The sequence below is a fragment of the Drosophila subpulchrella genome, unplaced genomic scaffold, assembly GCF_014743375.2.
Source record: "Drosophila subpulchrella strain 33 F10 #4 breed RU33 unplaced genomic scaffold, RU_Dsub_v1.1 Primary Assembly Seq354, whole genome shotgun sequence".
In the NCBI taxonomy this organism is placed as follows: Eukaryota; Metazoa; Arthropoda; class Insecta; order Diptera; family Drosophilidae; genus Drosophila; species Drosophila subpulchrella.
This window is the reverse complement of record NW_023665577.1, coordinates 8782558-8809954: the sequence shown is the minus strand read 5'-3', so window position 1 is coordinate 8809954 and position 27397 is coordinate 8782558. Positions and strand designations below refer to the sequence as shown.

At 42.3% G+C, this 27397-nt stretch overlaps 5 protein-coding genes across 7 annotated transcripts; 2 read left to right on the top strand and 3 right to left on the bottom strand.

Moving 5' to 3' along the window:
• Window positions 1-7: 7 nt before the first annotated feature.
• On the bottom strand, window positions 8-8825 carry LOC119561104 (zinc finger matrin-type protein CG9776). Of its 3 annotated transcripts, XM_037874998.1 has the most exons (7): window positions 8038-8825; window positions 7810-7977; window positions 7084-7271; window positions 6326-7003; window positions 2316-2467; window positions 357-2251; window positions 8-200 (listed from the first exon to the last, which is right to left on the bottom strand). In XM_037874998.1, exons 1-7 carry the CDS (start codon window positions 8687-8689, stop codon window positions 190-192), a joined length of 3744 nt encoding a protein of 1247 aa, XP_037730926.1. In that variant the 5' UTR covers window positions 8690-8825; the 3' UTR covers window positions 8-189. The 3 variants fall into 3 exon arrangements, with proteins under 3 accessions (XP_037730926.1, XP_037730927.1, XP_037730928.1); XM_037874999.1 differs by lacking the exons at window positions 7810-7977; window positions 8038-8825 and adding an exon at window positions 7366-7499; XM_037875000.1 differs by lacking the exons at window positions 7084-7271; window positions 7810-7977; window positions 8038-8825 and having other exon boundaries at window positions 6326-6619; window positions 6685-6793.
• A 3090-nt stretch (window positions 8826-11915) lies between these two features.
• LOC119560446 lies at window positions 11916-12333 on the top strand. The gene has a single exon (XM_037873892.1). It carries the CDS (start codon window positions 11939-11941, stop codon window positions 12227-12229), a length of 291 nt encoding a protein of 96 aa, XP_037729820.1. The 5' UTR covers window positions 11916-11938; the 3' UTR covers window positions 12230-12333.
• Window positions 12254-14699, bottom strand: LOC119560444 (S-phase kinase-associated protein 2). The gene is made up of 5 exons (XM_037873890.1): window positions 14553-14699; window positions 13491-14367; window positions 13024-13423; window positions 12809-12968; window positions 12254-12555 (listed from the first exon to the last, which is right to left on the bottom strand). The coding sequence occupies exons 1-5, from the start codon at window positions 14609-14611 to the stop codon at window positions 12369-12371; spliced, it is 1683 nt and encodes a 560-aa protein (XP_037729818.1). The 5' UTR covers window positions 14612-14699; the 3' UTR covers window positions 12254-12368.
• A 54-nt stretch (window positions 14700-14753) lies between these two features.
• Window positions 14754-18496, top strand: LOC119560445. Its single transcript, XM_037873891.1, has 3 exons — window positions 14754-14892; window positions 14966-15266; window positions 17663-18496. The coding sequence occupies exons 2-3, from the start codon at window positions 15050-15052 to the stop codon at window positions 18121-18123; spliced, it is 678 nt and encodes a 225-aa protein (XP_037729819.1). The 5' UTR covers window positions 14754-14892; window positions 14966-15049; the 3' UTR covers window positions 18124-18496.
• Window positions 18497-24532: 6036 nt separating this feature from the next.
• LOC119560792 (Krueppel-like factor 16) lies at window positions 24533-25485 on the bottom strand. The gene is made up of 2 exons (XM_037874421.1): window positions 24831-25485; window positions 24533-24771 (listed from the first exon to the last, which is right to left on the bottom strand). The coding sequence occupies exons 1-2, from the start codon at window positions 25483-25485 to the stop codon at window positions 24533-24535; spliced, it is 894 nt and encodes a 297-aa protein (XP_037730349.1).
• Window positions 25486-27397: the final 1912 nt, after the last annotated feature.

Genomic DNA, 27397 nt, shown 5'->3' with positions numbered 1-27397 from the left:
TTATACATTACATACAAATATGCGCATTTATTTAAAACGTTCCGTCACATAAAACCTCAAACATAGGTCTCAAACTAAATTATAAAACGGTTCCATTTCTTATGGGACACCACGACTTGTCCTTCGATCCGTCCATCTGTGTAGGCGGCGTCACTGCTACCGTTTTCTGCGGCCAAGTCAACTCAAATCTTACAACGCATCTGTGAGTTTGAATACATGTACAAAAAAATCATTTTAAATTGATTTACAACTAAAATTTAAGAGTTACTATGTAATGGTTTATGAAATTATCGATCTTAAAAAATGGGATTCATTTCATATGATGAATAATGTGACTAAAGAGACGTTCTACATACATTGTGCCGCCATGTCACTGCTGTCGATCCCTAGCATGGCTAACTCATCGAGCTCCGCTTGACGCCGAAGTTTCTCACTGTCTGAAGGCGATGCAGGTGGCTTTGGGATTTCTGAGATATCCGCTTGCTGTTTCAGGGCCTTGATTTTCGTCTCATCATCATCGACTTGCGGTAAGACTGGAGGGGAACTTGGCATAGGGATATCCTCTGCGTCCATATTTTTTAAGTTGGCTACATTTTCGCCATTCACAAGCTGTGACTCTTCATCCTTTTTCGGAGTCCGTATAGTTGAATTATTAGACGCCTTTGTTTCATCAATAGTCACAAGGTGAATACCCTGCTTAGCCAGATCTTGAAGATTATGTTCACTGAGTACTGCGTCATCCTCAACGATGGTGGTGATAGTCTGAGGCTCAGTTTGCTTTTCACTGTTTTCATTTGATGCCTCCAGTGACGTTCCCTCGCTAGGGAATATTATATCAAGGGCTTCGGCCAGATCTTTTGGCAGTTCCCCGTCGCGTGGTTGGTCCTCAGCGTCTAACGGCCTTGTTCCCAGATCAGATTCTGCTTCGTCAATGCCAGGAGGCAAGACGTCCTTCGCATGGTTTTCGTTATCATGATGTTCACTATTCTCTGGGCCATTGGCTTCCCCGTCAGAGCCTTCTCCCGGCGGGGGTGGAGGCGGGCAGCTCGTCATCAAGTTGGCGAACTGAACGGGATCTGGCATGAGCTCTTCGTAGTCAACCATCATACCCGCGTCAGGATGAAATGGAGGAGCGTTGCCGAAAGCATCTTCCATCATGGCCATCTGAATCTGCGCCGCTGTCGGTGCGGGCTGACGAACCGCTGCTCCACCCATTGGCGGAGGCGGTGGAGGCGGTGCCTCTAAACAGCCGTTGGTATAGATGGCAACAGCATCATAGTTGGAAGCTGCAACTGGCTGCTTTTTGAATACTGGCATCTTACCGATAAATGGCAGCTTCTTGCCTCCAGGCAAGGAATTGCTACAGGGCTTTGAAGTCTTTGACTTGCTCTCTGCGTCCTTCTTGTCCCGCTTAGTATCCGTCTGCTTGCGTTCGGGAACTGTACGGGGCCGAAACTCGGAATGCTTTACGACTGGACGCTCTATTCGATCGGTAGAGCGACTGCGACTGCGTCGGCCTCGACCTTCTCGGGAACGACTTCTCCGGCTGGATCTCAAGGGCGAACGAGAAAAGTGCCTACCTCGACTTCGAGACCGCCGCCGGTAACCACGGTCCCTATCCCGGTCTCGATCTCTCCGATCTCTATCCCGTCCGCGACTAATGCTACGGGTGTGGCTCCGCCGCTTAGAACGGGAACGGGAACGTCGGCCTCCGCTCCGCTTTAACTTTCCCTCACTTTCGAATGATGTATGCGGAATTATTTTACGGTCCTCCGAATCACGCGGTCCCTTGTTTTTGAGCCTGCCTTTGAGCTGCTCCAACAGTTTTTTCTCACTCTCACTTATTACAGGCTGAACAGTATTCCACTGCTTCAGCATAGCTTCGTCTTGTTTTTTTTGATCCTCCTTTTGTTCCTCACCACTGGCTGAAGTCCATTTACCCCGGCCTGAAGCATTTATTGAATCCTTTATGATTGGAGGCGGCGGCGGTGCTAGAGACTGAAGAGGTACTTGCGGCTTTACAGATGTCAGTGGAGTTTCCTGCTTTCGCATGGTCACGCGTATTGACGCTGCGTTTATTGGCTTATCTGATTGCCCACTTGTTGGCTCCTCGGTACGTCCTTTCTTTGGTTGCGGTGCCTTACCATCTTCCGACGAAGAGCTATCAGAGGATGACGATGTGCTGTTTGCGTCGATTGTACTTCTCTTGCTCTTCTTCCCATGCTTACGCTTCTTTTTCTTTCTCTCACCGCTACTCGTGAAAACGAAACCGAATGAAACACTATATTCTGTATTCAAATCCTTCTAGTCCTTACCTCTTTTTCTTCCGTTTTTTGGACGCCTTCTCCTCGTCTTTCTTGTTCTTATTTTTATTCTTAGAGTCATCTTGTTCCCTCTGTTGATTCATGGCCCGCTCGCGGTTGGCTTGCCACTCGATTTCATACTTGGGATTCTGGTTTATAAATAGCTAGAATCAAATATGATTAAGAGAAAAGCTAAAGTTTTATTTTGTTTAAAAAAAGTCACAAATTTAAATTTTAAAAATCAAACCTCCATAAATAGAATATTCGTAACTAGAAGTCTCTATAAGTCAAAAAATTGTTGTAAAAGTCGAGAGTATATAAAAGCTAATGATATCGATGCCTGCTTAGCAAATGGAAGAAAGAAATTCAGGCAGACAAGAACCAGAAAAAAAAGTGCAGTTCCATTCCACGTGTGGATTTAACCTTTAACATTACCCTTGCAGCGGATGTTATAACTTTAGTCAGAACTTTGGAGCGACATTTTCAACCCTATTAAATTTATATCGCTTATTTACTAGAAGAGTGAGATAGTTTCAAAGAATATGATTTATAATAATGTGTAAAACTTTCATGACATGAAAGTGGGATCGCTTTGCTGATGACAAATGGCGCTTGAAAACTTTAAGTGCATCTATTCCGAAATGATATTTTTTGAGATCCCTCACTCTTATATTATATAAGCAATATACATACATATGAACTCTAAGATCTCGGAAACTATAAAAGGTAGAAAGTTGGGATTAAGTACACCTTCTCTACGTACATAACCCTAATTTCTATTTGGCCCAAATTTTAAAACATTTTGTTTAAGTATAAATTTAATTTGATTTTAATGATCATTACCTATCCTAAACACGCCAATAATCATAACAATCGAAAAATTATTTTTAATGTTATGTATATAATGAAGTTAAGAAGTTAATAAGAAATGAAGCTTACTTCGGCAAGTCGAAGTAACGAAGTTAAGAAGTTAATAAGAAATGAAGCTTACTTCGGCAAGTCGAAGTAACGAAGTTATGAAGTTAATAAGAAATGAAGCTTACTTCGGCAAGTCGAAGTTTATATACCCTTGCAAGTCGTTTCTATGGGATCAATGTATTTACAGAGTTTTCGATTTTTAGAAAACTAAAAAGTAATTACAGATATATTAAAATAATATTCCATTTTATTTACGAGTTGAATATGTTTTAGCGATATCGAAATATATCGGTTTTTGTATTTTTATAACATAAATTTTTCGATCTTTCCTATGGCAGCTTTATGACACAGTAGTCCGATTTTTATGAAATTGATATCATAATTCTTAAGTATTAAAAATTATATATACCGAAGATGGAAATATGATTAAAAATAACAAAGCTACAATTATTTTCCTACTATTATCCCATTAATTATTAAACAAATGCTATTCGTGGCTAGATCGACTCGTCTAGAGACACTGATCAAGAATATATATACTTTATGGGGTCGGAAACGTCTCCTTCACTGCGTTGCAAACTTCTCACTGAGATCAATTTGACAGAACTGTGAAGAGTAATGTGGTTACGCCAAAACGACAAATAAATATACAGGGTTTTCACAAAAATAGGTATTTATGTAACGACATCAATATAAATCTAAAACTAAACTTAACTAACTTAACTTTATAAAATGTGAGTAATATTATTATGTTAGTAATATTATAATATATATTATATTACAATAAATTGATGAAACTAATACATTCTTTATCCAACTTAAAAGACACGGCATTTTACTCATGGGTAATTTTAACATGTTCTGAACATTTGGTTAAAATATACATATACTGAGTAATTTTGTTAGCTTTATGCTAACAAAAACAAAGTGAGCCAAAAGTCTTTAAAGTACGTACATGTTTCATCTATAAGTCAACTAAAATCGTCAGCGTTCAGGAACTTGCTCACTTGGTAAGCGATCGAAGAGAGTAGGAGCTCGTACCGCAAGATCCTCTTTGGAATTATAGCGTTGCGAGTGCGATTTCGAGCAAGCTCTTTGCATGTTGTTATTGGGCTTTGTTTTTCTTAAATCTCTATTAGAGTTTTTATCGCAGACTAGGAGATTCATAAAAATATTGTGACTCAATATTTTTTTGTGTTGTTTGTAAGAGACAAAAGATGGGATCGGAGGTGGGCAAAACAAAACACGTGTGGGCGGTGTTTCAAGAAGTTATTAAAATAGGCTTTGTGTGCATGTATTGTAATATTATAGTAATAATTATAAATAGCCCAATCCAGGCATATTTAAAAGAATTGGAAGCCGCTGTTTTAAATAGGTATATTTGAAGTCTTTTTTATATGAATAATATTAAGTTGATATTAATTATATTTTTTTCTGTGTATACAAATGTTGAATTTTTTAAATGAATAGTTTAAAATGAAAAATTAAAACATGTGCTTAATTAAGCCGATTCAATACTGTTAACCAACACTTGTTTTGGTTACGGTACCGTAACAGAAATAAAACAAGAAAGGAAGTTAACTTTGGCAAGCCGAAGTTTGTATACGTTCGCAGTTATAGTTATTAAATTTAATTCAAAATTCTTAAAATTACAAAAAATTATATTCCCAATAATATCAGATAATAAGTCAAAAAACACCGAAGCTATTATTTGTTTCCCATTATTATTTTCCGATCGTTCCTATGGCAGCTATTTATGTATATAGTCGTCCGATTTTGATAAAATTAAGTTCGAAATTCAGAACTAATTAAAAAATGTTATTTCCAAGCGTAGGAGATTATATGTTAAAAAGCACCAAAAATATAATTTATTAACATTTTTTTTCCGATTATTCCTATGGGAGCTATAAGATATAGTTGTACGTTTCGGCTGGTTCCGACTTATATACTACCTGCAAAAGAAAGAAGACTTTTGGGAAAGTTTCAGCCCGATAGCTTTTAAACTGAAAAACTAGTTTGCGTAGAAACGGACGGACAGACGGACATGGCTAGATCGACTCGTCTAGTGATGCTGATCAAGAATATATAATCTTTATGGGATTCTGACAGAAATCATAATACCCTCTGCAAGGGTATAAAAATGTTACCAGAAACCGAAACCGATTTAGTTAAATCGGTGATGAAGGTTAAAGTAACCGAAACCCATGTTTGGTTTGGATTTAATACTTGGCCCTTACAAGTTTTGCTTTCCGCTATTTAATTTTTTTCTTGTCTTTTACCTTTTTTTTTTTTAATTTTAGAAGTAAATAAACCCCAAAAATATAGGAAAAAAACAAAAGCCACTTTAAATAACATTTGGAGAGTTGCATCATTTTCTGGCCAAAATGGACTTATTCATACAGAAACTCGAAAGGAAGCTTTGCTAAACCGAAGTTTATATACCCTTGCAGCTTTAACCATATCATGCAATTAAAATCATTCGTATATTTTAGAAATCTTATATTTGAAAGATTTGTGTATAAATATACCGATAGTTGCCTTAACAACTATTTGATATTGTCGTACGATTTTTACAAATTCTGAAAGAAATCCTGTATTCATATACATATGATCAAATCCAAAGAAGCTAGAATTTTTTTTTCATAACATTCCTATGGGAGATATCTCTGTGGAGTTCAGCTTTAAAACCACTTTTTCTATAATAATATGTTACCGCTGTACACGCCGGTATCACTTTAAAAATTTTCCAAAGAATCGTTCTTGAGATATTCGCGAAAAACATGTTTTTAAGAGGTAGAAGGAATCGTTTCCGACCCCATAAAGTATATATATTCTTGATCAGGATCTAGCCATGCCCGTCTGCACAGACATGCATGCACAGACGCAGAATGAGACAATTATAGAGTGTGTTATGTATAATTTGTTCATTACAAAATTAAAACATTTTCGAACACATCGCCGTGAGGATAAGGTTTTTCGTTTGTGATTTTTCGAAATAATTATTTATTGACGGTTTGATTTTTAATATCAACTAAGTTCAGGTGAACAAATTCGATTTCTTTATGGCTTTTGCTTAAAAACTAAAATATTTTGTCTTAACTTACCTCATATTTGTTAGAGTGTAGCCTAGACTTGAGGTGAGCGGAAGCGCAGTGCAAGTCTCCAATCCAAACACTACAGAGCTTGCAGAACCAGGCGTTAGCCGGAACCAAAAATTGCATGCCCCGCACAGGCACGCGTTTGGCAGGCGCGTTTTCAAATGTAGGAAAGGGATCGTGGTCAATGCCCACATGCCAGGGAGTTTCTATGGTTTCGCGATTCATGTGTTCCTCGGCATGCAAATGCTTGAGATAATCTCGCGCGGACCTTGGAAAAATGCTGCAACTCTCGCACCAATGCTGTTCAGGATCGAAAAACACAAAATTGTAGTTTTGTGTGGGAGCTGGTACTGGTTGCGTTTCACCGTGTCGCTGATTTGACTTCATCGACTTCATGGCACGGTGTTTGAGCTGATTTGTGGGGCTACCTTCAGCACCGCCGGTCTCATCCTCGTCCCCGCCATCGGATGACGAAGCGGACGAACTGCTAGACGATGAGCTGGAGTCCGAGCTGTCAGCGGAGCTATCACTGGAGGAGTGGGATCGGCTACCCTGTTGCTCAGCCTGATTCTTCCCGTGGAGCTTGGGCTTAGAGGGTTCATCTTCTACATCTTCGTAGCCAATTATGCCGTTCAGCATGTCTATAACGTTTTCGATTGTGTCCAGTTTCTTCTTAATTTGGACCTACATAAAAAAAATTTTACACACACCATACTTATAAACTTAGAATGACTAAATAATTATGCTTCGGGGAATAAATTCACCTGCAGGCGGTCGTTTTCCTCGATGAAATTCTTGGTGGTTGGAGAGGGTGGCGCTTCGCCTGCTGCCAAGTCTTCACGCTGGTCCCTCAGCACTTTCATTTCTTTCTTGAGTAGCGTTACCTTCTTGACGTAGTTTGCCCGCTGTTTCTTTAGCTCGTCCTTCTGCTTCTCCGCCTCTTGAGCCACGGCTGTTGATCGGCGGTATATAGATGAGGGATAAATAGAAAGGCTCTTATTAAAACACATTCTGGCCAAAGAAATAAAAGTTCAAATTTCATTTACAAATGCATTCTCAAGTGCATTTCACCGACTAGTTACACACGGATGCAGTCGCCGGATCAGATCTGACCGCGTCGTGATAGCTTGTTCTGCCAGTCCTCGATGGGGATGGAGTCCCTGTGGGGGCGACGGCGGGCGTCCAGATTGGCGTAAGTGCGTCTTTTGACTACCGCCACACAATAACTGCAAAACTGCGTGTTCTATTCAAAACGAAATGAAATTTCCAGACCCTCGCTCGGGTCGGTTTTTGTTCTTGCTGCGCGTATACGGCTAGATTGATTGATCTGATCTTTACCCTAGTCTTTTGGTAATTTCTGGTTTGCGAGTCTTTAGCGCGCATTTAAGTTACAAGTACAAGTAATCATAACAACAGTAATAAAACATAATGTGAGAGGTTTGCATGTGAATGTTCGTAGGGACCACATTATAATTCATTTCCACACTTACCGTCCTGTTGCGGCAAACCTGCGCTGTCGAGCGCTGGTCCCTTCTGCTCCTCTTCCAACTGCTTGTCCGGCGACGATTCGCGGGCCTGCTGAGGCTGGACCAGTGCGTCCGGAGCAGACGCCTGCACTCCAGCCATGGACTGTGTCATCCAAACTTGCTGGCCATATTCTGCAACAAAAATCGGACCGTTTAAAGTATAGATTATTTAGTCTGGACTACCTAGCTTACCATTTACGCCCCAAGCGCCTGTGGGTGGTGGTGCGTATCCGGCGCCAAAAGTGGCTTGCTCAGGCGTTGGTCCTGGCATGCCGTATCCCGGTCCCTGGTTCGGAAACGCGTTAGGCGGCATTCCGTACTGGTGGCCATAAACATCAGGTGGAGCGCCATAGGGAGCATACATTTGTGGGACCATAGTGCCATAGCCGGGAGCCATTTGCTGTGGCGGTCTTCCCTGAGGCGGGGGAAGTGGTGGGGACGCTGGCTTCTTTTTGGGCGACCAACGACCGCCACGTCGGGGAGAGACGCTGCGGGAGCGAGAACGTCCATAGCGACGGGGTGGGGGAGAGCGGTGGCGGTGGCGGTCGCGGTCAAAGCGGCGTCGGGGGTACCGCCCGTAGTCAGGCGAGTCATAACGACCGCGGCGCGGAGGAGTCGGTGAACGAGACACGGATCGCCGTCGCCGAGTGGTTGGGGGCGATGCTGCGTTTCGGGAATCCGTGCGACCACGGTTCCTGAAACTCGATTTAGCGCTCTTTCCCGATGCACTGCTCCTAGAGTCACCCTTCTCGATGCCGTCGACGCCGGGTGGGCCTGGGGGCAGGTCGACCGCGTTGTCCAGACGCCAGTCCACCGGCTGCCTCGAACCAGAGTCTTCGTCCATCAAAAAACCGTGAATGTGTCTCACGGGCTTCAATGCTTTTACGGCGTCAGTTCGATGACAAAAACTTTTTTCTCGTATATTCCAAAATTACGTGCGAAAAATAGTTATAGAAGTGGAGAAATATCGATGCGTAAATCGATGTTTATAAAACATCGATGTCAGTGATGTTATTAAGACATCGATGTCAGTGATGTTTCTAAACATCGATAGCATCTCTGGGTTTATAAGAGCAACATGATTAGGGTGTTCCCTAATAGCCTTTGCACACATGATCCTTGAAATCGCAGTTGCAGAAGAAGCTTAAGGTAAAAGCTCCACAGGGCGTGGCTGTGCAAATTGAGTTTGTCTAAACAAATATTAAAAACAACGCAAAACTAAATGCAACTTGAACGGTAGCATGTGGAATGATTTCAGCAATAAATGGCCGCGTTCAGCAGAGCAAAATGATACCTGATCAGTGATGGAATTCTTACGGTAGTTCTGCTGAACGCACCTAATTACTAAAGAGGAACGTAAAATTAGTTCGCTACCTTTTCGCCATTTGACGGCGCATTCACCTCCCAAAATAGTTGCTTTAAAATGGATATAGCTATATTGGATATTCGCTATTCCTTTCACTACGCTTGCCTGAATGGAAATCTCATCCTTGATAAATTTGCTAATAGCAACAAAATAATTACTTTGCGCTGAAAACATTCCACATGTAAGCGTTGAAATTGTGTTTAGTTCAGCGTTGTTTTGCATTTTTTCGGAGCAACTGAATTTGCTCGTCGTCCGCCTTCGGATACGGTTTGCGTATGGCGATCAGCTGTTCGCCCCAGCGATTCTTTATGTGAACAGGAATCGGCTTAAAGATACAATAGTGATCTTAAGCCGCTATGTGCGGAGGGTATAAGATGAATTTTGTTTATAGGAATATACGGTAGGTGGATTGGTGTGCAATCTCGAAAGAGCCGATTTGCTGCATGTAAATATATCTCTATTTCCCTCGCACTACCTTTTGCTCAGTTACGGTAATCTGAAAGTCAAAGACATTGACTCTAGTGTCCAGAGTTTTAAAAAAAAATTGGAGGTTCTTTCCAATTGGAAGTGATCGGGGCCAACTGAGGAGCCCCGATATATCTTAGCAAATCAGCTTGCAGTTATAAAAATCTAAGGTCTTTTTCATAGTGTCATTAACTTGACTTGTGCGTTGGCTTGTTCGCCTCGGCTAGTGAACCTAAAATATATATATACTTTAAGGGGTCGGAAACGTCACCTACACTGCGTTGCAAACTTCTGACTAAAATTATTATATTAGTAAGTAATAACGTTAAGAAAATAGATCAAAACTTCATATACTTCTTGAGTTACTGGAAACCCAAAATAACCGGTTATTTCAGATTTAGTTAAATGGTTTGAAGTTACAATTTTTTCAAACTTAAAAGTAATCAAACAAATTTATACCCGTTACTCGTGGACTAAAAGGGTTTACTAGTTTTTTCGGAAAGTATGTAACAGATAGAAGGAAGCATTTCTGACCCAATAATGTATATATATCTTTGATCAGGATCACTTGCCGAGTCGATCTAGCCATGTCCGTCTGTCTGTCCGAACAAACTCTGTGATCTCTGAAACCATAAAAGCTAAAAGTTGGGATGTGGATTCAAGAGATTCTTGCATATCAGAAGTGTATTGGAGGAAGGTGCCACGAACACTAATCACCCAAAAACTGCCAATAACTGTGTCACCCAAATTTTCAAAGATTTAAATGTAAAATAAAGTCTTTTTTCTATTGCAGCTAGTATATAAGTCGGAACGACAACTATATCTTATAGCTTCCACAGGAAAATTCAGAAAAATTATGAAAACAATTTTTTTTAATCATAGCATCGCTATTTTTAGACATATCTTCTATTCTACTCTATTTTGAATTAAAAGTCAAATAAATTGGAGCACTATATCATACAGCTGCCATAGGAACGATCGGATAAGTAATAAGAGAATAATTATAGCTTCGTTATTTTTGATCATGTTTGCTTTTACTTCGGTATTAGCATGTATTTCACTATTTCAGAAATACGATAAAATTTGATACAAATCGGACTACTATATAATATCGCTGTCATGAGAAGGATCTCAAAATTAATGTCAAAAAATACAAAAATCATTGTATTGATATTTTTGTGAGTATTTTTTTAGAATATCATATAGCTGCCATAGGAAGGGTAGGTAAATTAAAATTAAAATAATACAAATGTCAATCGGAGTCCGTTTTATTTATTTGAACAAACCCTTCAAGCGCGGATCCAGAAGAGGACTTAAAGGGAAAATCTCCTCTCTGGTGAAAAGTGAATGGAATTTTGAATACCACTCGAGCTATATTTTGTAATAATTTTGGTTTTCATTTTACTCTCTTTTTTTTAATATCAGTGAAGCTAGCAACAATTCATAAAAATTACAAATTGTGTACTAACATTGACTACTTTATTACTCCAAGAGTATATAAGCTTCGGCTTGCCTAACTTAACCTCTTTTCTTGGTTTTTTTTAAATTTTATTTGGGTTTTGACTGTATCTTATGCGCACTTATATAAAAAAAAATTTACTTAGTTTGTAATCAAAAACAAGGATAAGCCATTTATCAGACTGTTACAAGTGTTTAAAAAACAACTGCAAATTAGGATTAGATTTTGTTTTAAATTAGTTAGAATGCAGCTCTTTTATGAGGACTTACACTTTACGTAGGCTCTAGGTCCTAAGTCTAGAAAAGGGAGTCCTACTATATGCTATGTTGCTGTTATTATGAACCTTTAACGATAATGCTGGCGGTCATTTTCCCAATACTGACCAATCTAAGATCGAAACGGTCTCTTATTCATATGTTTTGTTGCCTACTGTATGTATTGTATTGTTGTAGCGAACCCAAATTACCTTTAAAAATTAGGTGAACCACTCGGAGGTTGTCTGTGAAGCATTTTATTGACTATATAATATAAATACCCAAAATTTAAAAAATAAAGTTTACTAAAAAACAGAAAAACCTTATTGGTATTTAAACTGATAACTATGTGACTCATTGACACTACTTAAGTTATCGCACATTGCAACCAAGAGCAAGCACTGCAATCTTTTCCTTACTGTTTTGAGTGTTTACTTTGATGCCAATTTATAAAAGCATTTTCTGGTAGCTGCACTTAAGCATACCGTTGCAACAGTGTTGCTATATAAGGCTTTGAATGTCTCCAATGAGCCATCAGTTTGTCCTAAGATGAAGTTTCAGATCGCCATTAGCGCCTTCCTCGTTATTTCGTGTGGCCTTGTCCATGCCTATGATGGTGACGGACAACCAGGTTGCCAGTCCCAAGTCGAGTTAGACATTGCAGTTTTCCGAAACAATTGGGATCCCACGTCGTACTGGAAGTGTGAGACACTTGATAAGCCAGCCACTGAACTCAAGTGCCCCAGCGAAACGGGATTCATGGATAGTCTCAAGAACTGTGTCAGCTGGGAGGAATGGGAGTGGGAGAAACCCGTGGCCCCGATAAGCGAAGCGGATTAGTACTAAACGCACGAAACTTGGAAATAGAACAGCAGAATGTGATTATTTATGTTGTTAAATTGAGAATAAAAAACTGCGCTAGGGGTGGCATACGCAGTAAAACAAATTCTTATGGTAAAGGGAAAAGCAAGAACGGGAATTAGTCCCGTGTTCGAAGGCCCCAAATCGAGGTGCGACGTGTGCCCACAGTCGGTCTGGAAACTGAACTGTGAATAAACTTGTTGATGCCCATTTTGGGCATTTGCTTCTCAAGGACTTCCATAGCAGCGTCCGACAGCATTCCAAATATGTCCAAATAGGTCAGAGAGGGCATACCCTTAAGTTCACTGGAAGCAAAAATAAATTAAATTAAAGGAGTATAAAAAAATTAAACTTCGGCAAGCCGAAGTTTTATACCCTTGCAACCTAAACCGTATACCGAAACCGACAGACGGACATGGGTAGACCGACTCGTCTGGTGACTCTTATCCAGAATATATATACTTTGTAGGTCTCAGTAGCGTTGAAAACTTCTGACTTAAATCATAATAACCTCTGCAAGGGTACAACACAATAAAATGTGGAGTAGAGTTAACTTACATGAATCTGGTAGCAGGAATGAGATAACAACGCGAAACAGATAAATATTCAAGCATCCTAAACTTCATAATTGCAGTAATGGCTGCTGGGGTAAGGCTGTTGCAATCAGATAGATCAAGCTCCAACAGCTGGGGGCACCGTTTCTGTAGCGATGCCACATCTAAAATAAAGTTTTAGCCAATATGGATCGGGATGATCTATTGGGCACTACTTACGAGAGTCAAACAAAACACGTCGGCAGCCAGCGATATTGAGCCGAATAACATTTGGGGAGATGTTAGTAACCAACGCCGTGACAGCATCTGCGCTAAGATCAGTCCACGATATGTTTAAGCTGCTTAGGTTGGTCAGAGACTGCATCATTAGACGTACACTGTTGGTTGTTAGGCCGCTGGCCATGGTCAGATTGACTGCCTCCAAGGCTTTATTTCTGGCGATCTCCGTGCAGATGCTATCATCAAGCTCAATGTTCTCTAGGCTTATTTTCTTTAGCTGGCGGCAGTGAGATATTAGTGTTCGCAGTGAGCTCCGGCTAATGGATGCCATGCTCAAGTCGAGATATTGAAGTCGCGCCCTAAATCCTGCCGATGATGGTGTGAATGCTGGTTCCTGAACCTGCTTTGCAGGAATAAATAAAATTACTAAACTTACCCTCGAATGACAATTTGCAATTGTTACTTACACTTGCCTGGGCCAGACGTATTACCAAGACTCCTCGCCGCACAATTTGCTCGAGGGCGCCAGGGCGAATGGTCCGCAGACCCAGATCCAACCTTGTCCACAAGGTCTCATCGCGGGAACAGCGGTTAAAGCGGCGACAAACGGTGCTCATTCGCAGTAGCGTCTTCTTGGGGAGCCACTTGAAGATGTTTAAGAGGATTTCGTCGGAAAGTCTTTCGAAGTAGTTTATCCCGCTGCTGATGTGGGCGCTCATGGCAGGGGTGCGGTACACAAAAAAGCTGTCCGTGGGCATAATACGAGTGATCTGTGTTGACGAATGCTTCTTTGCCTGTCGAACTTGCGCAAGCCTGCTGGTGGAGGGCTGAAAATTGAGCATGGCCGCCGTCTCACTCTGGTTGTTGCAGCTTACTGCTGCCAAGGGGTTTCGCAAGCGTTTGCTTGGTGAATTTGAGTTGCTGCCGCCTTCAGAGCCCAGTGCCGAACGCTTTGACTGTGCCAGGGTCTGCAGCTTCTCGGCCGACTGGCGGGTCAGGGACATTGCTTCCTCGACAGCGATACTTTCCTGCGTGGTGTCCGCTGAGGAGCCCAAGCTCAGGCGCTGTGGATGATGAAGCTGGTGCACCATACGGGGAACACTGACGTACGGTGTCGTCTCGTTGGAGTTGTCGTCGCTGGTGGCACTTGCACTGACCGCCAAAGCAATGGCCGAGAGGGCTGAGGAGCTGCTCTCCTCTGAGTCCAGCATCCCAATGCCCATTTCCTCCAGGGCCTCAAATGTAAGTGCCGAGGGCGACGAAGGGTGCTCGTTGAGCGACGACTTCGTGGCGGAAACTAGTGCGCCGACCGCAGAGGCGGAGTTCTTGCTGGCCGAGCGTTTTCTGCAATAGTCGTGTATTAATTATAAGTGCACAGGTTGAATGTGCTTGTTCAGCACAGGGGGAGCGGTCAAGAACCAGCAAATAATAGTCACTTTTTTGACCTCGTTTGGCCAACTTGCTGTACGTGTGACGTCACGGGAGTAGTTCATAAGCAGTTTCCTTGCCCCCAGCGAAATAGGAATTACCTGGTAATAGGACAAAGATTTTCCATATTCTCGGAGCCCCTGTGCTTTCGGCCGCTCATATTTACATAAAATTCACTATTTTTCTCCGCCGTAAAGACCAAAATTTCGCGCTATTTTTGCGGGTTACTAGGGTTGTCACCGCATGACATTTTGGTATATAAATGATATCGTTATCGATATATGCAGGAACAGCCGGCGTTGCCAGACTGCTGATTCACTAAGTGCTACCGTATTCACAAACAAATAACAAAGGCAAAACAGTTTATATCAATTGTACAACGTCCATTATTAAAAAAAACAAGGCTGATTGTGATTGCTACAGTCGACTGAATCATAAATGGTGAGTAACGCGCCCTTAGACGCCCCTGGCCTCAAGGCACATGTACATACTCATTCCACTTTCTTTGTTGAAGCTGGATTCTGGCCCGAAGATTTCTAAATGGTGAAAACAGTCCCGCTTCTGCCCCTTCCATCGGTCTTCCACTAGCACTATCAAGATGAGCATGCGCACACGTGCGTTGGTCTTCTCCACCTTCTTCGGCAGCTGTCTGGCCATCGGCCTCCTGCTGGTTAGCATGACGAGTAACCACTGGGTTCAAGCGACTCCACGCCGCAACTCCTCGGCGGAGGCTAAGGGCGAGGTAAACTTAGGACTCTTCTACGGCAACCAGCACCTGAATCCCGGATTCGGCGTGCGCACCTTTCCGGTTGATGGTAAGCCCACAAAATAAGCGGAGAAGGCTACTTGGGGAACATATGCACATATGTATGTCCATATGTAGTCAATGGAAAGTGGCTGGAGGACCCGTGCACTATGGGAATTCGACCGCATTTTCTAGCCGAACTTGATAACTTGTTCAACTTAAAAGATATCAATGTAAAATTTTAACAATCATTTTTGTATACCAGTTTCTCGTAGAGTAAAGGGTATATTAGATTTGTCGAAAAGTACGTAACAGGCAGAAGGTAGAGTTTCCGACCTTACAAGGTACATATATACAGCCTTGATCATATAAATAGCACAAAAAGTACGCGTTAGAGTGGGCGGGTCAAACTTTTTTTAGGCCAATCGATAGCTGTAGATGAGACAAGTTCATTTCAGTAAAAAAAAGTTTTCTAGCATGAAAACTGTGGGCGCCAGTTTTGGGCGTACTTTTTTGGGTTAATCGATAGGATTAATAGATTAAGACTAATACATTTTAGTTAAAGATTTTTTCTAGCATGTAAATTGTGGGCGCCACAGTTTTGGGCGGCTTGTGGGCGTTAGGGTGGGTGGCATATTCGAGTAACAAACTTAATCAGATTTTGTTTTAATTATATCTGTATCTCCCTCGTACTCACCTCAGCTGAGTAACGGATATCTGATTGTCGATGGCATCGACTAAAGCATTCTCTCTTGTTTTAACTATCAGACTATTTGTTGCAAATTTATTATTTTTTTATAAAAAAATTGGGGTTTTTCTGCCCTTTTTATAGCCTGCATAAACATTAGACTGGTACGAGTATCTTTGCTACTATTCTCGAGTCTAGTGGTCTAGTGGTCCAACCGACGATTTTTAACAAATGCCAAGGTTAAATTACTTTCTATTAAAGATTCCAGAGCCGCTATAACGCCGTCATATGAAGATGACAAACTTAGCCATAAATGCGAAACCTGGTTTACTTCTTCAACTTTAGTTTCAATGAGTTCGTCAAACGAATTAAAATGACATAATGAATGAATGAAATAACTGAGTATCGCTTTTAAGTTTTAGTGACAACAATTGCTTGCGTGTAGACAACTGCTAAACTCTTTCTGTCATAGATTGAATCTAAATTTTAAAAAACTTTTTTTTAAGTATCTTCATATTTAGCAAAACCTAAAAAAAGTTTAAATACTCAATGATCACGCCCTTTTCGCATTTCTCCACTTTCTCTCATTTATCCGAATCTTTTTCTCTTCGTCTATACCCTTCAACACATCTATTTAGTTTGACAATGCTCTTAAACGAAATTTCTGGATGTAATATTTTTCTCAATTAAATTGCCTTATATATTGTTTCATTGTTTTTCAGGGACTGTCATCATAATGAGTTTTATTTTAAAACTCAAAAAAAATCAATATTTTTGATTAAAAAAAAAAACTCAGAAATTATTACTGTTTTGAGTTTTATAATAAAAATCAAAAATAATCATTATTCCTGAGCAAAATAAATTTAACTCAAAAATAATGATTATTTCTGAGTTTTATTTATTTCAAAATTAAACTCATTTTGAAACCACGGCTTCCCTGTGCCGATTTTTTGAAATATTTTTTAGCATACCAAAAACCAATACGTTTGGGAATGTCATTAGATAAGTTGAGTTTATGATTTTCACAATCTATAGAAGCTAATCTAGTCTAAATCAACAATGATCATTATACCCTTGCTGAGGGATTTCAGTCAGAAGATTGCAACGCAGTGAAGGAGTCGTTTCCGACCCCATAAAGTATATATATTCTTGATCAGCATCACTAGACGAGTCGATCTAGCTATGTCCGTCTGTCCGTCCGTTTCTACGCTAACTAGTCTCTCAGTTTTAAAGCTATCGGGCTGAAACTTTCCCAAAAGTCTTCTTTCTTTTGCAGGTAGTATATAAGTCGGAACCAGCCGGATTGGACAACTATATCATATAGCTCTCATAGGAATAATCGAAAAAAATTATATCTTTGGTTTTTATTTAACGTATAACCTCACACGCTTGGAAATAACATTTATTAATTAGTTCTGAATTTCGAATTTAATTTTATCCAAATTGGACGACTATAACATATATCTGCCATAGGAACGATTGGAAAATTGGTGGGAAAATAATGTGGAACAAATTATAGCTTCGGTGTTTTTTAACATATAACCTCCAACGCTTGGAAAACTCATTTTTTAATTAGTTCTGAATATGGAATTTAATTTGATCAAAATCGGACGAATAAATTGGTCTGGTAAATTGTAATCAGTGTGAAGCTTTTGAAAGTGATAATTGGAACAGAAGTTCTTTATTTTCTGCACAGTGAAGAACTATTATTTGACATTCATAATAACTAATTTAATTTTTAAAATACGACCCGTTCTAATCTGATCGCCTACTTTCAGTTTACACGTTTGTCCGCACGGAGAACGGCGAAACCAGCTTCTGGCTCTGGCTTCTCACCACCTTAGGCACTGGCTTTGGCCTTCTGGCCTGCGCAGTGGCCGCTATCGCCGCAGTCCTGAAGTCAGCCTCTGCGGCCAAGAAAGGCGGAACAATGGTGCTTCTCCTGGCCGCTAATATATCAGCTGCGGGAGCCCAGGTGGTGGCATTTGGGGCATGGCTGGTGCAGTTCTACAAGTACTTTACCCTCAACGTGCTTCTTGCCGAGCACCAACAACAGCACTGGTACAGCACTGGACTGGCCTACCTTGGCTACAGCTTCTACCTGGTCGTGATTTCCACCATCGTGGTGCTGCTTAACATCGCCGTTCTGTTGTACGCCGAGCGCAGAGATCTCCGCGACCGCCAACGCCTGGAGCCGCCAAGTGACGACAAGAACAAGGCCGCCATAATGCTCTACTAAGGAAGAAAATTATAATTGTGAATAAACCTCAAAGCATCTGCTCGGCAAGCGGACGAGCAGCGACACCAAGTAATCTCAGTGGCTCAAATGTTTGTGCCTTACTTAAGGATGCCTTTTGCTTGCCAACCACAAGGCACATTTATATACCCAAGATTAGATAAGCACTTACTTCAGGCTCACGGCGAACATTCAGCGGCATTGGAACCCTGGAGAACGTGTGCATTTCACTGCCCGCACATACCCATATTTATTTACCATATTTATATACTCGTTTGACTTTTTTCTCTACCTTGTATTTACTGCTACCGACAGCCAAGTATTTATATGTGCATATTTACAAATACAACAACAGTCATTACTACAAAATAGAAAACACATGCGCTTTGTTTTTTAATTGATATATCTATCAGGACCACCTTCCAAGGGAAGTGGGACTTGACAGGAGCACACGCTACACTTCCTCATGGTTAAACTCAGAAACTGCAAGAACGAGTCAATTATAAAAAGGTCTGGGGGTGTCAGTGCCTTGATGAATTGTTTAGGAATCTTTCTTTTCCCAAATGTCACAACATTTCTAACGTTCCAGCTAAGTTATGTATATATGTAGGATCGGAAACAGTGAAGACCACACGGCGAGCGCAAAATCCAAGTGTCATTGCATTCAATTTTGCAAAGAAATCAATTACCTTTATTCTGTCAACGGATGTATGTGTCTCTTTTCCGGGACTTGTACTTTTTTTTGTCTTGGTCTTGGGAGGCACTTCCAACTCCGTCCCAAGACCCATCACCCTGAGCTGCTATAGATAGAGCCAATTACGTCATCATTAGTTTTGATTAGTTTTCAGGGCTCATGTTGATGGGAAAACTGCTCGGCACTTCCGGCACCACCTACTGTTTCCCATTCGGGCTCGATGTCCTGCTGGGCGACGGTCGGGTGCTGTTTTGGTTGGTTTTTGGTTTGATTTCAATGACTGCGCAAAATTGATGGACGTGTTTTTGATTGAGGCTTGATCGGTGCCACCTTTCCTTGCGTCATGCAGCAGATCTCTTCTGAGTGCGGATATTATTCAATTGTCCCGTCTCCGACCTTCTTCGCCTGTGGCTTATCTCGAAAAAACAGCTTAGGACCATGTGGGGGGATTTGGGCAAACCAGTCGACGTTTCGTCAGTTTCCAGCGCCTTATCCTATCTGTGCACTGCAAGCATTATGCGATACGCGGCGTTAGGATTAAAAGACAAATTGCGTATATATATATATAGCCTTGCAGAAACCGCGCAAGGAGGGTCTCATTAGGGTCCTAGCTCGGGCGAGATTACGCAGCGGACAATAGACTTATTAACAGTGTTTATGCAGATAAACTCATCGTTTAGCGGCTGTCGGGACATACCCACTTTATCGCCCAGGGTCTACGGACATACCCCTGGAAAATACGATCGCAGGCCACTAAGTCCGGAGGAAGGGCGTCGAAACTGGGAGTATTGGGCAACTCCAAGCTTCCGAGGAGAGTCTGTGGCAACATAATTAAAAGGAAAGTCTCGAAATCTACAGCAGTGGCCTATCAATAGAAATACCAACTCGGTCACCACCCACGTTGAATAGGGGTTCTATATAAACTGGGGCATGAAGTTGACATTACTTTTTTATAGATCAGGCCCGTCTATTCATCGGAAAAGACTTTCTATAACCGCAAAACAGACAGGCCAAATGAAAGCCAGCAAGAAGGCCAGACCAACTGTCTCCTATTCTTGCGGGGATGTTGCTCCTGTCGGCCAATAAATTTTCCAATTAAATGGATCCTCTGACTTTTTGAACAGAAAGATTCTACCCCTGCCTCGGGCATGCCTGTGTCTCATTCATCCCTATGCTTGTTGGTAAGGGATGAGGGTTGGTGGGTAAGGGGATGAAACAGTCGCACTGGCTTGGCTGAGAACTGGCGCTGTGAAAGGTAGCCAGACCCGTTGAGCTGCGACTCCATTTTTTATTGTGCTCACTCTTGGCTTGTTTTGATCCTTGGGTTTTCGCACTGCCCTGCATCCAATTGCTTCGGCCGGCTATTGTAGAAATGCGAAATTATGGCCCGTATATTTCTCTATTAGTGGCACAAAAGACATTTCAATTTCTCAATCTGGGTGGGCAGAGGTTCAGAGGTGCTGCTAGGAAAGAAGTACTGGTAGTCCTGGCAATTACCCCGTTGCGAAATTTCTTCGGACCACCCGAGGAATCGTGTTTGACCTTTTTGTGGTCATGAATGGCCAGTGACTTACACGGCAATAGTTCAGAAATGTCAATAGGTTATTGATAGCCAACTACTTTCTTGTTAGGAAATATTGCAATATATTGTGTATGGAACAATGCAGAATTACACTTATCAACCTAGTGCAATTTTATATGTACAATGTACATATTTGTATATATATACATAAGGGCGGGTCGAGTTGGGTGCCTAAAAATCGAATAGGGGGAACGTAATTTTTAAAGGATTTTAAGCCATATTACCGAACAAACTAATGGTCTAAAATGGGTTCTGACCCCCCAAACGAGAATGAAAACAAGGAAAACGCTATAGTCGATTGCCTCGACTATTACTCGCTACTCAGCTTAAGGGAGTGCGAGAGGGATGAATATATGCTTAAAGGAACTCTGCTTTTTTTACTAACACACCTAGCCCATAGCGCCACTCATCATCTTCTTCTTTAGCGCCACCTAGTCTATAGCGCCATCTAGCCATTGGCGCCCCTAGCGGATTGGTGGCGTATTAGTACATGTGGTGTGCAATCTCGATTGAATTGCAAAATCTATATAATTATTTGGTTATACCGTTTTAAAAAATCTTATTTAAATCTTAAAAATATAAAAAAATATAATTTCAATAGCATTATACCACAATGATACATCTTAATGATGACAGCAATTGTGCACAGCCACCGTTTACCAGTCAAATTCCATACGACTTTCTAGGAAAATTTCTTTGACGGTTTCTCTGTAATGCATGCAGCAAACGGATGTTTCCGAGATTATATTCCACACGAACGCGCGACCAAGCGTCTTCTTCCTTTTTTGCTTATTACTATTTAATGAATGTTCAGATCTGAACAATTTATAGCATGTAGAAGGGTATTGATAATAAGAACAAAATCCTACTTATACTTTTACAAAATATTATAAAATGTGGGCGCCAGACACAGAGATTTCGCGCTAATAAGCTTGCTGGAATAAACTTGCGCTGCGCAGGACGCCCATTCTGCATGCTTAATCCCAACATTCTAACTATAGTTTCCGAGATCTCAGCATGTAGTATATATGTACGAACAGACAGACGGATGGCCAGATCGACTCGGCTAAAGATCCTTATTATCTATATATACTTAATGGGGTCGAAACGTTTTCTTCTAATTGTTACGTACTTCCGACGAATTTAATAAACCCTCTTACTCAGGAGCCGTTCAATATTGAAAATTACAATTTGGCGTGACTTAACCTAAAATAAAACTTTTTTGATGTTATGTTGAATTGAAGAAAAACGTTATTCAACTAAGGGGAGTGCGAGGAAGAGATTGCACACCACTGCCCCACCTATAACTTTTTAACGGTCCGACTATAAGAATTTTTAGAACGTAGATGGATATTTGTGGGCGTTAGAGTGGGCGTGGCATATTTGCGTAGCAACCTTGCGCTGCGTACAAGGCTACGGAATCTAAATCTGAGATCCCAAATCTCTATCTTTGGTAGTTATCGAGATATCCGCGTTCAAATTTACGATTTTTTGAAGTTTGTGGGCGGTTTGTGGGCGTGGCAAACTTTTTTTTAAGTCAATCGGTAGGTATTGATAAGAACAATACATTTCAGTTAAAATTTTTGTTCTAGCATCAAAACTGTAGGAGCCACAGTTTTGGGCGGTTTGTGGGCGTTAGAGTTAGAGTTCTCTTATAGTTTCCGAGATCTCAGCGTTCATACGGACAGACGGACAGACGGACATGGCTAGATCGACTCGGCTTGTGATCCTGATCAAGAATATATATACTTTATGGGGTAGGAAACGCTTCCTTCTGCCTGTTACATACTTTCCGACGAATCTAGTATATCCTTTTACTCTACGAGTAACGGGTATAAAAATATATTTTTTGTTTGTCAGTTTGTCCCAAAACGTTGTTTTAGGGTCCTGGAAATTTAAGATGATGCTAAACAGCTTAATATAAGAAACTTTAGTTCTGCCACTTTTGCAAAAACTTACTAGTTCAGCGGGAAATCAGCTATAAAAAGCTAAATTTTGAATGGACACATTTTCCAGTTCCGAGCAATTATGCGTATGTTTAACTTTTGTTTCGTCAAAATACTTGTGCCGACCAGTGTATGTTAATATTAAATTATGCGAAAGAAGCCCACAGTACTTATTGCTTTTACATGCCAGAGATTTCGTGCCTCTCTCGTTATCTCGTTTATCTTTTAAAGCCAAGCGCTGCTTAGAATAGCTGCCTACTGTTGCATATACGAGTTTGTCTTTAGTGCAGCTCCGATCTTGAATAATAAAACACGACTTTTCGCAATTTAAACTTATTGTGCGTTTTAAATATTATATTGACATTAAGGGTGGCAAATTACTTGTCTTCCCCTCAACAATTTCCAAGACAAAAAATGGTTATATCTTTTGATTGGTAGACTGTTTTTTAAACGAATAACCTACTACCCTGGCATAAGTCCAAAATTTCGGTAAAAGGGAACAAGCATAGAGAATGCTCTTTCCACTGGATTATCGAATGTCAATCAAACCAAACCGTCCTCTTATTAATTGCCAGCAATTACGTATGAATTCGGGGTAATATACAAACACTTTGAGTAATGGGTGCTTGCACTTTGGGTCTCGAGTGTCCGCCAAAGAGTCTAAGAGCATCTCTGAGACTAGAGCAAATGACGAAATTGTATAGCGTCGATTGAAAGGGGCACGTTATAGATCATTGTTCCACTTGTGCGATGTGAACGACGACGAACTGTCTGGCAGATAGAAAAATATTCTCAGGACCTAAGTAACAATGAGCAGGTAGGGGACAGGTAATGTAAGACCTGCACGCCTCTATCAAGCGGACAAATTTCCCATTGTCCTGGAAGTTGGCCGAAAATCGGGTACCAGCTATACTTCGGATCCAAAAGTCGCCTGCATAAATTGCATCTATTGTCCGCTGGTAGAAGTCACAATGATGGTGACCAGGGGTCGATCGCTTGTTCGCATAACAAATTCTAAAAACACCATAGATAATTTTTCGACTTCTAGCAGACTTTGTGTCTCGGCTGCTTTGCTCAGGTGGACCACTCCATTGTCCTTATGAATGACGCAAGCTGTCAGGTGAGTAATGGCGAGTAGACGTGGAGAGATCTGTATCTGGGGAGCTGTGGGAAATACTGCCAGGCGACATCAGTGCGTGGCTTCACTTCATTTTGGTACGCAGTTAGAGAGCAAACGCTGCTAATTGTCGTGGCTTTCCCTTTCCAGCTTGACTGCCCCCGTCTGGGCCGTTGTTTTATTTCTGCTCAGCTATGAATTGAAACTGGATAGATTTGGCCCAAGTGACTTGTGCATTTGAACCCTTTGATGGCATCGGCAACTAGAGTTAAGATTTCTCTTTGATTTTGTCGGCATGACAAGCGATTTGCGAATTATCTGGTTAGCGGGAAGTGACACTGTCTCGAAGAGTCATTAAAATGTAAACAAAATGGTTTCTGCTCATTTGGCCCCAGGAGATCGACATAGATAATAAAGATTATAAATGACCTTGATGATATCTATACTCCTGATCAGGTAGTTAAGCCTGTTTTAAGCCCAGAAAGATCTACTGTAAGAGAAAATTAAAAAAGGGGGTTTAGTATTTTGCTGCTTTTTGTATTTTTGGGTGTAAACATAAATCGTATAATTAAACTCTCAATATTTAACTATGTTCGTATAATATCAAGGTGTAAATCGTATATTTATTGGTAACCGCGTTCAGCTTATAAAACTGTTTAAAAATCAGCTTAGTTTTAGTAGAGACTCGTTGCACTCGAGCATACAAGCCGAAAATCTCTTAAATCTCTTAATCGCTTAGCATATGAGAAAGGATCACTTAAGGAGGTATTTACACATGTGCGGGATTTCTGTGCGCCCACCACTGGTCACGTAGCTGGAGTGTAAATATGCGTTAAAAAATAAATATCTCAATATTTGCATATATCGTCGGGGGTCTCGGAGATAGCTAGCGTTGATTGAGTTTGGTGAGCGCGCCATATTGCGCCAGGTACGGCTGAGGTAGTTCTGTCCAAGATTGGCCATGCGTATTGGCCGGCATTGGGTTCGCTGGATTCGGTTGTGCTCGCTTAAAGCGTGCAAGCGCTTCACAGATCGCAGAAGGGGCGTGGGGCCGGGGAGCCGGGGCCTCCCCATCAGTAGCCATATAGGTAGGGATACATGGGCACAAAGATGGCCGGGCCCAGCTGGCGCTCCTGCGGCATGTGCGTTTTCATGTGCTTCTTCAGGTGGTCGCGGCGCCCAAACTTCTTCCCGCAGACACTGCAAGGATACGGCCGGAGTCCTGTGTGGATTCGCTTGTGGCGCGTCAGCTCCTCGTTGCGCGTGAAGGTCTTGCCGCAGGTGTCCACGTCGCACTTGAAGGGGCGTTCGCCTGCAAGGATAGAATCGTTAGTGCGACCGCCATGAGAGGACCTCTTTTGATCGACTTACCGGTGTGGATGCGGATGTGGCCCTTCAGCTGGCCGTTGTTGGAGAAGGCCACGTCGCAGTGGGGGCACTTGAACTTCTTTGGTCGCTGCTTGCGGGCGTTGAGCGCCTTCAGCTGCGCGTCCTCGGCCATCACGCGGGCGTACTCCTGCTCCATCAGGCCCAGCGCGAAGGGGTCCATGCCAAAGCCGGACGCTGCGGTAGGCGCAGTGGCAGCGGCAGCTGCTGCGGCGGCGGCGGCGGCATAGTACAGGTCACTGGCGGCCGGCAGAAACGGGGCGTGCTGCTGCGGCGGGGCTGAGGAAACAGAGCTGGCGGAGGGCGGGTCCGAGGGCGACGGGTGGGGGTGGGGGAAGACCGGGTGCGGAGCGGCGTCCAGGAGCGGGGTGGAGGTGCGGGTGTAGCTGCTGTGGTTCAGGCCGTCCTCGTAGCAGGACTTGCTGCTGTTGCTGCTGCTCGACGAGGAGGAGGACGCGGACGAGAAGTCCCGGTGGCAGTCGTGGCCGAAACTGGTGCTCGGCAGCTCCGTCTTGATGGTGATGGTCTCCGGCTCCTGCTTCACCATCCTGGGCGCTGAGGCGGCTGCCTGGCGCTGCGTATCCCAGGGGCGGAACAGGCGCGAGTAGGTTTGCGGGGGGTGCAGGTTGATCTTCGACATTCCGCTACTTTCGTTGGTTCGGTGACGGGACTAAGGAACGGAACGACTACCGCGACACCAGGGCACTTGCTTGGAACACTTGAGAATCAGCTGGGGCTGGGATGGTTTCGTTTGGGCGAGCCGTGTGTGCGCTGCGAGATCTCAACTCGAACTGAGCTCTCCTGCCCCGACGCCTCCTAATTTAAGCCCAGGACTCTGCCTACCTACGCTACCTATACAAACGCACTCGCTCGTCCTGCGCTCACGCACACGCTCACGCACACGCACACCGAGGGCCGCTTCATTCATCGATTTGTTGTCTGTCTGAGGATGTGCGAGCGAGAGAAATGCCCGGGGTGGTTTCTGTTTCGGTTTCGTTTTCGGTTACGCCTGCACAACAATGGCGGCCCGCTCACGCACACACTCGCAGCGGAAGTACATAAGGATCCGGCGTGTGCGTGTAGTCCTGCGTAGTTTTCCTGACGGGAAAATCGACAATCCGCTCGAGTGGCGGGGGGCAGCTTCCATAACTTGCGCTTTTTACGCACGAACCACCACTTGTGCGTATATACGCACTCTATTTATTGGGCCCTGGCGACCCCTGCGCTTCAGATTCGGGCCCAACTTTAAGTAAAACATTCACGATTATGAATTTTACGCTTACCCACTGACAAACCCCCAGCGCCTCCCGGGTGGTTGGCTTAGGGCTTGGCTCTGGCCTCCTCTCCCATTCCCATTCCCGTTCCCAACCCCATTCCTGTTCCGTCGTCCTGCCCTCCGACCAGATACAGATACTGTGCCGAAAGTGTAACTCAGTTATCTGCGGTTTGGTTATCATGGGCTCGCTTTGGCGGCAATTTATTATTGAGTTAAGTGCTTTCGCCGAGGGTGGGTTTTGGGTGTCCTGGATATGCAAAGTGTGGGCCAAGGGACCGGGAGTAATCGCAGCGATTTCCAGCGGGCCTGACACTCAGGGCGCCGATAAAGGTTTGAGCGTGTATCTCAGATGGTACAGTTGGCCTTAGCTTTGTCTTTGGGGATGCTAAGAAAAACTTTATTTCCTCTAGTGGGCGTTTGCCTTAACGCGAAGCGGGGGGCAGGTTAGGAGAAAGAGATACAAAACACAATGGACAACGAAGGGATATGAGTGTGAGTGATACGTTTAATGTTATAATTCAGGGTATATTTTTATTCTGACTATTATTCAATACCCCTAGGGCTCAAAGATTTTTTAAGATTTCGATTTCAATGTTAAAGTAATGTATTTAACATCTTTGATTGGTTAAAGAACCCAGAAGCCACACAGCTATAGCTGTAACATGACCGTTTTCTCTTTCGAATTTTCAAATACAAGTAGGCCGTAAACTCCAAATTTATACACGTTTATTATATCTCAAACTTATAAGTTTAAAGTAACATGCGACCGAGAAAAATGCCTTAAAACAATGCATTTCATATTTATACATATATTACACTAGTTTACAGCCATCGAAGTTCCGGATTATTTATTTAATAGACTTTTTTATGCTTTCTAAACAGGATGGTGTCTCTCAAAAACGTATCCAAAAATTGTTTTTTAAATATTTGTAGTTATATAATATACATATTATCCCAGCCGCAATCAATTTCTATTAAAACGTAGTGTCTAGTAGCAAACTGCTTTACCAAAACCGAAGCATTTTATACTTTCTATAAGTTGGCTGCTATCTCAAGCTGCTTTAGCCAATCCTAACGCCTTAAGCCTTCTGTCCGGCCATTTAAAACAAAAGGGAAATCATTTGGATTACGTCCAACTTCATTGTTCCAATGCTAATGAGTGCAAGGCTTGGCTGGGTTGCGTGTGTCAGGTATGTAGGACTCGAAGTATGTAGAACCTGCCATAAAGGGCAGGCCGCGTAGGACATTTCATTCACGACTCTTCTCATTTTAAGGG